Raw genomic sequence first — 13,466 nt, forward strand, 5'->3', positions numbered from 1 at the left:
TACTCTGGACTCAAATAGTTTGCACAGACTGACTGAGCTGTGGGACAGGGAATGTTGCTTAAACAACAGCTGGGGAGGGAAACCATCTGAGGCTCCTGCTGCTGACCGCCCCCCACTTCCATCACCTGCTCAGGGAGGAATCCTTGATGGGTTTCCGTGGGAAATACCAGACAGAGGCATCAGACACTTCATGCCTCCCATTCTGTTTTCCAGGCTCTGACAGGAACCATACCTCTGTGGTGTGTACACGGTCACACAGGAAGTCAAGGTGTGCCGTATACACAGTCAGTCACAGTGCGACCTACTGGTGCGGGAAACAATGGCAAAGTTCCAAAGCTTTCATGGTAAGAATAGAGGACAGCTGGCGACCTCGTCACCCACTGTCTCTGCTTGTGTCATACATAACTGCTCTGTGGCAGAGCGTGGCATCCGTGCGCTGTCCTGTTCAAGATTTTTGCTGATTACATAGAATAGTATGAATTGGGGACAATCAAAAAAAAAGTTTAATGCTAAACATGAAAACATTTTTCTAATTGCATCCCTATAAATACAAAAACAAAATCCTGCACACATCTGCCGCTTTTTCTGCCCAAATCAACACTGGGGGCATTTTTTTTTTGGGGGGGGGGTTAAGTTTAATTTGGACATCTATTTATTTTTTTAAACTGTTGTTGAGTACTTTCACACAGAACGCTAAAATTCCGCTGCAAAAAAGAGCGGTGTACTTTAATTTGTTAACAGTGACAATATTTTTTTTTGCTTTCCCACTGAGACAGTGGACATCAACCAATCACGTTGTGGGTAACGGGTTGAGTTGCTCCTCTATTTATGAAACGGCAACACAGCAAACTTTATTGCTCCCTTCGACCTTGACAAAGGTAACGCAGAACAGATCCGCTTCTTCTGGACAAACCTTTCACAATAAAAGCCCTGTTCATATAACATTCTCAGACTTTTTTGTGTTGTTTACTCATCTAGTCCACTGGTGTATAAAGGCCTTAACATGCAGCATGATTGTTGAATGATTCAGCTGTGTGCTGGAAAACTAATCATAAGTGAGTCACAATGAGCGGAATATTCCATCAATTAGAAACCAGGGTTACTAGTCAGCCGTTTGCCTACGGTGAGGAGTATCCAGACTGCACTGAATCCCGTGGAAGTGAGCTCAGCAGGCCCGGCCCTGATAAGACGTGACTACCACTGATTGGCCAAACGCCAGGCTCAATCTGCTTAAACGCATGCATCTCAGCCCTGAAAGGAAAAACGCCCTGATAGAGTGGGCGGTGTTGTGCTCGGATGTGACTAGAACCTTTAGCTCGGGTACCAGCGCCCTCGCTGTAGTCCTTCAAGCTCAACCCCCTCGCTGCAGAACTGAGCGTCTCTCTGCACGAGCTTACCAAGCTCACAACCGCCCCGGAGGGGACGCCGCCCACAGATGTGAACACTGATGATCTTGAGTGTTGATGATCTGAGATAAAACTGTACAGTCACTCAGTTCTGCATGAGTGATTCTTGGCGAGGGGAAGGGAAGGGAAGGGAGGGGAAGTGGCGTTGGGGTGGGGATGCAAGCGGGGGGAATTTATTATAGCATATCGAGCACTGGCTGGTAATACGCCGCTCCGAGACACTTGTTAAGGCGGAGATCGCCTACAGATTCCCTCTGAAAGTGTAGATCTCAAAACTAGATCTTGGCAGAATAAATGTCTTTTTTTGGGTGGAGTGCGGTGAGTGCAGGGGTCGGTGGCGTGTTGTATATTTCCCCCTCTTGTGCACCACCTACACACATATTCTAAAGGCTTTGTGTGTGAGCCGCAAACGTTACCCCTTGCCGACTAAATGGCTTTTGTTTTCGTGTTTTCCGACGTTGTTTTTTATTTACTCAATGAATTATTTGTTGGCTCTTTGCTTTTGTATGCTGAATATTTTAGGGAGAACACATCTGTGCTCTCTGGATTCTTGGGTTCAGGTTGTATAACTTGGAGATGCTTTATTTCTATGTATGAGGGAGACCGCAACTAATCAAGGAACCAGTCAAGCATTTTGTGAAGAGAAAAAAAAAGTTGAATGAAATCTTAAATAAAGCGGTAATAATGAAACCCCAAAATATGTTTTTTTTTTAAATATGTCAGTATACTTAAAGGGAAACCTTTACACATCAAGGTCAGGCCTCGGTCAGTAATACTTTGTATGTAAAACAAAAAAGTTTTTTGTGGCTCCAGAGGGAGCTTTGCAAAATCTGATAAATTCCCTCCATTGATGTCAAACAGTAGTCAAGTTGCATTTTGGGTAATGTAGGTGCCAGAGATATTTAAGTAGAATAGAGTGTGGAATAAAAAAGGTGATATCTCTGGTTCTGATGCATTATTTTGATCCTTTAAAAAAAGAAAAAAGAAGAAGAAAAAAAGAAATGAACCATAATATATTATGAGAGTGCAATGCTTAATCAGTTATGTTTATTTAACTTCAAGAGACGGAAGGGAGCTTTACATTATAGAACATTAGAGCAAGTTCAATTGTGTAGTCCTGCTTCCTTTTTAAGTTTGAATTTTTTACAGTTGTTTACGACAACAACGTAAAAGAAAGTGCCCATATTACTGTAAACTTACAGTATGTATTTGTTATTGTTTAAGCTAGAAAACACAGTTGTTAAAATATCTCTAACTGCATTAGTGGCTTTATATATATTTATTATATTTGTTGTGGCATCTTTCAGCACAGCAAAGGTAGTTTTTGTGGTTTTGGAGAACCCATATAATAACACTCTGATTACCAGAATCTCTTCGTTCCATACGGGTTCTCTTAAAGTTACCGTTTAAGCTTGGATAATAACCGTCGCATAAATGTATGCGTCCGACTTTAAAGCAGAGCAGCCTTGAGAAAGGAAATGGCAAGAGTAGATAACGTGCTCATTTTGGGAATGACTTACAGGATGTGTTGAGAAACTGACAATTTAGTTTAATTACAATCTTAATGGCAAACGATTCAGGAAATCCCTCAACACAGACGGGATGCAGAATATTAACAGGCTCATCATCCGGTTTTTTTCCATCATTTAGGTAAATACAGAGTACGGTATTTGAAAATACATTTAAAATACTATGCCGCTGTTTGGTGGACAGGCTTGTTTTGCTGCTAAAAGTGCACAGTCACGACATAATACTTAAGTCTCTGATTAGCTTTGAGGCTTCAGCCTGGCCATTTTTGAGTGACCTGTTCCAACGATGACAAATGCCTGACAAACCACTGAGTCACCATGAAATCCACCCAAATTGCTTTCTCTACCGCTTTACGCTAAACGCCACAGAGAACCCAAGCAGGGCCCGCACCGCAAAGCCCCTTTCTATTGGAGCTCAGACGGGGGGGTAGGGGGAACAGCAACCGCGTTACAAACTCGTCGCCTATGTCTGGCATCCTGACAAATATCTGAGGCACTCACTTACCCCAAGAATGCCCTCACACACATGTGGCAAAAGGGGGCTGTGCGCGCTGGGCTTCTCCTCCAGCATGATTCACAGTCACGGGGCACTCGTGATCTCTCCTGACAGAATCAAGGAAGTCCATTATTGCTCCTAGATATCAACCATTTAAGTATTCATTTCTGAGACTTTTGGACACAGAGGGAGGAGGATGTTCTTCAGGATCTACTTTTAAACCGTTCGGCCTAGAAGCCGTTGGTGTGAGAGCTCACTAACATTCAGATTAATGAATTTCCAAAAGATATTTTGGCCAGCATAACAGTGCTATCAATTCGTGATCTCCACATATTTTAGCCAGATGGTCTGGTTACAATCTGCCGACTCTATCTGTCCAGTCAGCTGAATGCACTCTGTGCTCCTGACAGTGCTGGTGGGCTTTCTACTGCAGCAGAGCTTTTGATTGTGGCTACAATGCAGCTTTTGGAATTTGCATGAAAAAAAAAAAGGGAGAGCAACAGAGGTATAATAATGGAACCCATCGCCTAACTGCTATTTAGCTTTTTAGCTTGGCTAATTGGGAACTTTTGCTACTTGTTGCTAATCGGAATGTAAACAATGACGGGAAGAGGAAGTCTTTGCCTTTACCTTCATTATCCAGATATCTACTGGCTAAACCACAACCTCAGTTATATTGGCCATTGTCTCCAGAGGCTAAATCGTCTCCAGACAGATGGGGTCCAAGATAGTAAAACAGTTTAGCCGTGTTCTCCTGTAGACAGTCCTTGTGCTAAGCTAAGCTAACCAGTCAGTGGCTGCTGTAGCTTCATAAATAAAGAACAGCTGTGAGATTGGTATAAATCGTATTCAAAGTGAATAAGAGGACTTCCCAAAATGTTGAACTCTTCCATTAAAATAAGAAGACAATATGTCTTTTGGGTCAAATAGGAAAAGCTTTCTGAGTGTAATGTCTTGTGACTTGTCACAAATCAGTCAAAGTCAAAGTGACATTTGAATTCCATTAGGTTGGACATGCTCAAGTATCAAACTCCAGAGCGGGCTGAGGGAGTTGCAGAGAACTCATTCGAGCCCAAATCTAATTTGTGATTTCTGTTGACAGCCAGCGGTGTCCCGCAATATTTTAAGCTGAACTTGAGATGGTGTCAAGAAGGACCGCAGATGATGCTGAGCTTTTACCTCATTGGGCCTCAACAGTGAACGTCTCACTGAACTGAGCTGCAGTTCTAAGCCAATATAGGACCAGAAAGTAGCATTTCACGGAAGAATCCACCGCATCAATATTACTCTTACACACACACAACTTTATTATCACTATTAACTGATTTGGATGAGCACCAAGATTTCTGTGTCATGTTTGACCATTAGCACTCTAAACGCCCCTCTCTGCTGCAGAGTCTGGAGCCAATAAGCCTCTCTTTTAAGAGATGAAGACGGAGATCAATCTCCATGGAGTCCTAACCACAAAGAAAATGTTCAGTTTGTGGATGGATGGATGGAATTAGTAGGGGTAGATTCTGTTGTCATCCCTAAAGCTCCATTAGGCGGTGTCAGAGTCTGTAAATGCCAGGCTTGCCGCATGCAATAAATCATTTCCCCATTTTATTTATTTTGAAGTTGTGAAGATCAAGGTCTAGGTCGCGCTCACTGACCGAGCCCCATCTATCACTTCTGCGCTGTGCTGTTTTGAACCCATTTCGCACTGCTCTCCCAGAAGACGCCTGTAACTCGCATGTTAGTCCTCCATCTGACATTTAGTGTCTCTGACTGGGATGCACCACGAACACCTCCCGTCAAACGGCAATGGTTCAAACATGTACACCACTGCATGTGCCTAGCAATATTTAAACTAGAAGCGAGATGCTTTTATTAATATTATTTTTGATAGCTACATGTCAGACAGGTGCAACCACATCTTCCGCCTCCACAGTAGCATGCTGCAGGCCTGACATGGACCTGGAGGTGTGGAAACCCCCTAATTACAGGCTACCAGATGTGAGACAAGTTCAGTGGCAATGACTCAGGGCAGGAAACTGCACTCACAACAGCCAAGTCTATTTTCTTCTCAGCCTGTATTGTAGGTGGAAAGCTCTTGTCGCCAAGGTAACACAGATACCGCGTTTGTGATCAACCCCACCCCCATTTCTCCTTATTATCGTGGCAGTGTGTCATCAAATGAGTTGGATTCCATTTCACCGGTTTCTTCCATGTAATCCCGACAAAAAACAGGATTAAAAGACTCCAGATGTCATTTCTGACAAACGGGTCAAAAAGATTGTAAAGTCGCCTTTCTTCTTCTGTCTTTAGAGTAATTTTTTTAATCCTCAACCCCCCCACATTCTAATTTCATTTCATGACTGACATTCTGTCAACTCCGAGGAAAATCAAAAGGCCTGTCTGCTGTTATAAAATGCTTTTAGCCCGACACTGGCTACTTTTGGAGCTGATTTGAATATTTCAGTTTGATATTAGGGCTCACTTGGTTCTGGTTCCTGCCATTATTCATCCTTTAAAATCCCTGTGGGGCCTTACATCATCATCAGGCTGAGCCTTAATGTTACTTTATCTCCACTTTACTACCATTCAGACTAAAATAAAATGTTTCCTGGAACTGAGAAGTAACAGCTGAGGAGCATGTCTTGAGATATGGTAAAGCTACTGTATCCGTGTTTTGTCCACAATCACTAACAGTGGATGTTTCTAATGGTCTGGTCTGGAATGGGATGTGATCAAACACCTGAGGTCGTCAGATGATTCTGCCTCGTGGCTATTTTTAGACGGTAATTGCCCTTTTGTTGCGGCCTGGTAAACAAAAGATGAATCCGGAGCGATTATCTGGTTATGACTCTCAGCGGGAGCGCAGCCTCCAGCTTTTTTCCTCTCCGAGCGACGGCTTGCTCGTCCACATGCAGTTCACTGCCTCCACCGCGTTGTTAATGAAACCCCTAATTATGTCACCGAGCTGACGGGCATCCCGATGTTCAATCAATGGCGCTCTCTTTTGACCTATTGATGTGCTCCGTCAGTGTCCAGTGGATGCAGGAGCAGTCGAGCTGCGGTGGTGCTCGCTCACTCCCTCTGGGACCATGTGACCACAGATAGAGATCATCAGACAGGAAGCCTCTCTTGTGCTGCCCTAAGCTGAGGCAGCCAGCACAGAGGCATCTTGGGGATTATCCTGTTGATCTAGAGTGGCCCAAACATGGACTGTAATGATGTCTTGTCAAAACAAACAAACCACTTTAGTCCTCTTTTCAGGAAGAGTGGCCGTTTCCAATTGCTCATTACCCTAAACGGGAGGACAATTAACCTCTTTTTCTCATGAATCCACCCTCTTGTCAGTTTATGGACAGAACCCGCTCCACACAAGACCTTTATGGTGTTTTTCATGTGGAGTTTTTTGGCTGGTATGTGCTGTCTGGACGGCTGGTTCTAGTTTATGACCGGTGGTTCTTTCACATGGTAGTCTTATTGACATTTGAAGCACGCACATGCCATCCTGGAACGTGAGCGCGTTAGCGTTTGCCTTTGGAACTCGGCATCTGCTGTAGCTCACTCTGAGTGCAAGAAAGAAATAATAAAAGCAGGCCAGGGTGCTGAATCCTTCTCTGTGTCAAGTTAAAACGTACCGTCAAGCAAGGCTTGTTTTTCTAAACTAGCAACACTGCTGAGCTTTCTTCACAACCCTGACCTCGGCCAACTCATCAACAGGGGTCTCTTTTTATCTTGCGGGGAAAACAGGTGGTTGTGATTGTTAGTCAGCGCACATATGACGAGGAGGCTTCTGCCTCCATGTGTTTTCTGTTTGGAATGCTGCATTTGCTAACTCAGGTTTGGGAGGGACGCTGTGGATATTTTCGGGGGTTACGCCTGAGACGCTGCTCCAAAAACACCGCCGCCCACTCCTGCTCAGCTGTTTCAGGTCATTCCACAGTGAGGGCCATGTGCCACTTTGACTTTATCCCATGGAGGGACGCTTGGTGCGCAGACAGCCACATGGCTTACTGCAGTGATTCAAATAATTATTATTATATTGGAAAAGGGTGGGATTTATTTGTGGAAAGTAAAGTAAACAAATTACGGTATGACATTTTCACGGTAGGAGAACTGTCACTGAAAATATCAAGGTATACAGTATCACAGTATTACACTATTATTATTATTTTTTATTATTTTCATTATTTCTATTCAGTCAGTTACAATGACCATTAAATGAATGTGAACAGAATTGTTAAAACAAACTTAATTTTTTTTTAAACTGATAAAAACAAAACACCTAATTATAATATCTTATAACACTATTGCAGGTTAAACTCACTACTAAATAGCTCCGCCTCCTCTTAGTCCATTAATTGTTTTTCCTACATTAAGATTTCTTTAATCAATAAGCTTTTTTCATACTGGCTGACTTATTGCCAAGAAGCTTGTGAACACGAGATAAGATTTTAAGTGGTGCTTTTGTGTGACTCTTTGTGGAGGAACTCAGTTTAACAGATCTGAAGCTCAAATCAACTAATCACATCGTATGAGCGTCAGTCAACTAAGAATTTCTTTGGTCCAGGACAGCCCTGGATGAAAATAACATCAGCTGTAAAATATGTCCTATGATCATAAACAATTACCAATAAACTGTAGATGTGACAGACTCCTTTCTGTAACTTTATTTTACACGCAACCATTTATGTAGGTCTTTTCCATAGCCTAGAAAATCAAACTTAAAAGGTATGATAACAGTCACTTCTAATCGTGATACCAGTGCACTGTTACAACCCTAAATTATACAACTCTTGGTTAGGCAATAAGCCCATGGTAACTTCAGAACTCCTTCCTGCAGTTCCATCTGAGCTGAGACCAAATGACAGCCACGGTAAATGTGTTACGCCACTGACACCTCTCAGTCGGGGGGGGGACGACGACGACACACACGACACTCCTGATTTGTAACAAACAAAATGCTCTGCAGTCGAGGGACTGCTGTCTGTTCGTCCGTCCCCGTTTTTGACTCTGCCATTTACCGTCTCTGCAGTCAAATGTCAAGACTGTATGTGACTCGCCCGCGGGGGGCTGCGCATGCCATTCAGAGAGTGCTCCGAAACATTTGCTTGCAAGCTTTGGTTGGGGAGGGCAACATCTGACAACACGCACCTCCTAAGGGAGCCACTATCCGTGGTTATCTTGGGGGGGCTGGGGGGACTGGGGGGGTATGCCACACATGCAAAACAATGAAAGAAGTGCCGACGCTTGGCTCCTAACATAGACAAATGTTTGAAGAGCGTGTGCTGGGCAACGTCACCCAATGAGCACCCCGGTTATGTGTCAGTTAGAGGATGCTCAAAGCTCTCTAAATGATGCAATGGCTTATCAGCAGAGAGCACAAGGGCGGCTCCACTGATATCTAGTGGACGGCTTTCTAGCCTTATCTTATCCATTCAGATAACAAGAGGGCTCGATTTGGATTAGGCGGACAGCCATGAGTGAAAACAGTCATAAAAAATGTCAATCTCCCAGGAAGAGAAATCAACTCTGACACAAGTGAGCAAGTGTGAAAGCTGATCAATCCAGCTTGAAACCAAATGTCTTTGGCAGGGACTAATTGTGAAGACCAGGTTTTCACAAAAGTATTTTATGTTAAGTTAATACTAACGTTTTTCTGTTGTTGATCCGCGTAATTTCCCAAAATGCAGCGATCAATCTGACGTGTATAGATGTACACAGGTGTTTCTTATAAGAGGGCGGTGATCTCAAAGTTTATATTTGTTCTAAACTAATCCAGCATGAGCATCTTCCAAGCTCCCACATATCTTGGCCATGCTCTTGGCGAGGAGGGTTCTGGCAGACGTCCACTTAAAGTGAGTGTACCGCTTTCTCTGGAATAGTTTAAGGGAAACGGCTCAGGTGAAGCCAACAATGGAAAATGTCAATGCATTCCATTAGATCAGATTGGAAAGCCTCTCTGCTGTGCTTAAAATAACAACGGGCCCTCGTCTTTCGTTCCGTCGACAGATGACTGGGGCTGATATTTGCGGTCCATGTTCAGTCCTGCCGTGTTCAGCCGTCACTTGGAACGTCCAGGGTTGCGTGGTCAATAAGATGATCACAAACGATGAATGTCACGAATTTTTAAATAACAAGCACATCTCACAAGACACAGAAAAAGAAGCCAAAGCAGACGGCACATTCCGTCCTCTGAATTTCTCACTCGCTTTGTGAAACATCAGGATCTGAATCTGGAGTGGAGCTTTTCCAAAACACAAGACAAATTGCTATTACAGTCAGCGCCTATTAGCGTCAGCACCAAGTAGTAATTCACCACGCGGCTTGTGGCCAGCTTTAGTTTAGCCAGATTTGTCCTGTTTTCTAAAGACAGTGGCCATGCTGGCCGGGAGCCAGTGGGACCACATGGCTGAGCCCTGTCCAGGCCGAGACAAAAGACATTCTTAAATCTTCACCAGCTCACTGCACCCCCCACCCCTTTGAAAATGTCAATTGTGCTGCTACCATGTCACAGATTTACCAAGGGGAAACATCATTCAGGGTACTGACTTTGAAATGTATCGCTTGAAAACAAAAGCAAAAAAGCACACAGCTTGGAGGTGAGTAGAGAGAGACACACAGCCACAGATTTCAAACAAGTTCCGCAGCTATCCTAATTAAAGCAAAGAGAATAAGCCAACACACATGAGTGATCACAGGAAGGGTCTTATGTCTGTGCTTCTCTTTGATCCGTCTGTACCTCTCACACCTTGTTTAATCTGCGTCCAGGCGGCAGCGAGGGGCAAAATCAACACATTTCGTTCCAAAACTGTTATTAAAAAAAATATTCCCAAAGAACAGTTACACATGCGCAAACAGGGAAAGAGTGCAAAGTGTTTGAATGCATTTTTCGCTTTAAGTAAAACGTTTCTCAAAGACATTGGTTGGACTTAAAATCAGAAAAATGATCGTCTTGAATTCAAAAGCCTAGGCCAAAGCAGCGACCCACCATGCCCTAACTGGGATGCTTCCAGAATTAAAGCAAGACTTCAGTTCAGACCATTACATCTATGGCCAGACACAGGATATATAGTCTGTATCAGGGATGCAGTGAAGGGTAAATCGCTATTTATCGCTATTTACCCATTAATAGTAAAGAGGAGCAAACAATCTTGAGTCATTAAATATTTGGCATTATAGCACAGCAACAAGTGGCTTATAGTGTTTCTATAATAATCAGAGTATGATTAAAACATTAGTTACATAGAGTTACACGTAAAAACATGTTTTAACTTTGCTTTTCCCTGTAAATAGCGTCAAAACACGTCAGGTAACTTAATGTTTAAAGTCACATTACATTACAGTCATTTAGCAGACGCTTTTATCCAAAGCGACTTACAGGAAGTGTATTCAACATAGGTATTCAAGAGAACTACTAGTCACCAGAAGTCATAAGTGCATCTCCTTTCTTAAACAAGCATCTTAAAGCATAAACCAGAGCAAAAGTATAGTGCAGAGGCAAATTACTACGAAAACAATAATTGCAACAGACTAATACGAATATAATAAGTGCTACAAACTACTACGAATAGGATAAGTGCAGTAAACAAATACGAATATAGTAAGTGGTGTCTATGAAGCGCTTCGCTCCTACAGGTGTGAGTGTATAGGACCGGGAGACATGTGGGTCTCTTGATTGTGGACTGAAACGAATTGATTTTCCGACGGCTGTTCCTGTTTACTAGTTTTGTAAAGGTCCACAGGAGGAGGAGGGGGTCTGGGACACTCACTGGCCCGGCTGGCTGGCTGGCTGGCTGGCTGGCTGGCTGGCTCCTCCCGCGGACAGCCTGCTTTTATTCCGCCGCAGGAAAAACCGTTATCTCGCATCACTACTTCCTACATCCCTACCATCACCGCGGACCCACACAAAAAACGTTAAATAGTTAACAAAAAAAAAAAAAGAAGCTGACTTAATTCAAACACAAAACATCTCTCCAAACTTGAGAGGGTGAAACTTTTTTCAGAGTGAGTTGGACGAACGTACTGATGTGCTAATGTCCTGCTAATGCTAACATGTGCTACATCCAGACACTTTGTTTCTCAAACATTCAGCTGCTCTACTATTATTAAAACACCGGAGGAGGAGGATGGATTTGAGAAACAATAGCCGTCGCTCGACCCCGTACTTGCCAGTCACGTTGACAGACAGTGCGTTAAGTTGTATCAAAAATGGCGACTATATTTGCCTTTTGGGCAACAGAATTAATAACTATATTTACTTGGCGTGCTTGGGGACCGGTCTTGCTGTCAGTCCGGCTCGAGTTTAACGTTAGTTGCGTCCAGATAGGGTTACTTCTGAGGCACAATCTATTTTCTGCCCGACCCTGCTGTGAAATAAACACCAAAACAGACGCAGAAGTAAACGGCTTTTAACGGCCAAGCTCCTCGGAAGAGAGAAAAAGTAGAAAACAACAGTCAGTTTGCGTGATTGTTTGTACTTACAGTGAGTTGAGAGGAGAGTCAGGAGGCAAGCCAGACGTGTTTTCGCCATCTTGGAGTCGATGCAATGCTCGGTGTGACTGGCCGTACATGCGCAAAGTAGCCTGAAGAAGCTTTGGTGTGGATGGAGAGAGGAGGGAGAGAGACATAGGCAGAGAGTGGGAGGGAGGGAGAGAGAGAGAGAGAGGGAGGGGTATGTATTATATTAGGTTTCCATAGTTACCCAGAGCATCACTCACACAGACAAGAATTTATAGTTGACAAGATGTGGGAGGCTTTTACTCCTGTGGTCTCATCCTGCAGGGAGGCAGCTCTCATGTTATGTGTTGTGAGATTAAAGACCTTCTTATTCAAATTAAGGGGATAAAGTGATGGTTAAAACATTTTAGTTTTCTCAAATGTTAGGCTTAAATATGCAAATGAGGCACTATCTTATCAAAATGATGCTGCTGTCAGGCTGCACAACCAGCTCTGCTCCCAGCAGACCACATGACCACATGACAATAATAACATGACAATAAAAACCTGTGCAATACATTACACATTACACTGTGCAATAATAGTTAAAAATAGTTAAAATAGTTGTTTTTTTCTCTGTCTGTAAATATAATATTTCAGTTATTGTTGTTTTTTCTACTGTTTTTTTTTTATTGCTTATTTATAATACTTGTTTTATTTTATTTTTCATTTTTATTTTTTATTTTTAGCTTGTCTTCTTCTACTATGTCTCTTGTGTGCACTTTACTCTACGCTGTTGTAAGTCTGCAAATTTCCCCGCTGCGGGACTAATAAAGGATTATCTTATCTTATCTTATCTTATATGTGATCATTTGCATACATTTCCAGAACAGAAGTCTGAACATTGGGTAAAGCCAGGATCAAAGTTTTTTGTCCATTTTGTTGACATATTAGAGCCTTTACAGAGGGAATTTTGGATATCTCTTTGTATCACTCCGTAAAGAAAATAAATACTGTCAACAGCCATAAAAAATCCATCTGCGCCCTGTTTGAAGTACCAAACAAATTTTGTATACATCAGGCTATGAATGGTATATGAATAAACCCCTCTGAAAAAAACATTCAGAATATAGATAGGGATGAGAGATTTAGAGAAAACGGCTTTTAAAGATATGTTTTTCAAATTTAAATAAATTTGGAAGACACTACAGTTGAATAAGTTAAAGAAATGAACCAACAGATATCACAATGAAACTTCCTATGTTTATTACTTTCATCAAGACAATAACTGTTGCATTAAAAGTTTTCTTAAATGTTATATTTAAATATGCAAATGAGGCATTATGTTCTGGTAACTTAAGGTTAGAAGAAATCTACGGATCAAATACACAAAGAAGTAAAATAAACACCTAAAATATATTTTGGACGTTTTCTTCCCACTAGTCTGTAAGAAGACATGAAATAGAACATGTGTTTTTGCCTAGGTTGTTGTTTAAATGAAGGATACAATATCACAGTTATGATAGGCTTTGCTGTAGTGAAAACCCTAGCGCCCATAGATATGTATGTTACGTTAAAAGTTGAGCCTGGCAGCCTGTCACCACT

At 42.5% G+C, this 13,466-nt stretch overlaps 1 protein-coding gene across 1 annotated transcript in view; it reads right to left on the minus strand.

Moving 5' to 3' along the window:
• The window catches only part of jam3b (junctional adhesion molecule 3b), a 35,911-nt gene extending 23,927 nt beyond the window's left edge, over positions 1 to 11,984 (minus strand). The window contains exon 1 of the mRNA XM_054625675.1: positions 11,907 to 11,984. Within this exon, the coding sequence (XP_054481650.1) occupies positions 11,907 to 11,955 (49 nt within the window). The 5' untranslated portion in view covers positions 11,956 to 11,984. The remainder of the gene's footprint in view (positions 1 to 11,906) is intronic.
• Positions 11,985 to 13,466: the final 1,482 nt, after the last annotated feature.

This window comes from Anoplopoma fimbria, chromosome 24, assembly GCF_027596085.1.
Source record: "Anoplopoma fimbria isolate UVic2021 breed Golden Eagle Sablefish chromosome 24, Afim_UVic_2022, whole genome shotgun sequence".
Classification (NCBI taxonomy): domain Eukaryota; kingdom Metazoa; phylum Chordata; class Actinopteri; order Perciformes; family Anoplopomatidae; genus Anoplopoma; species Anoplopoma fimbria.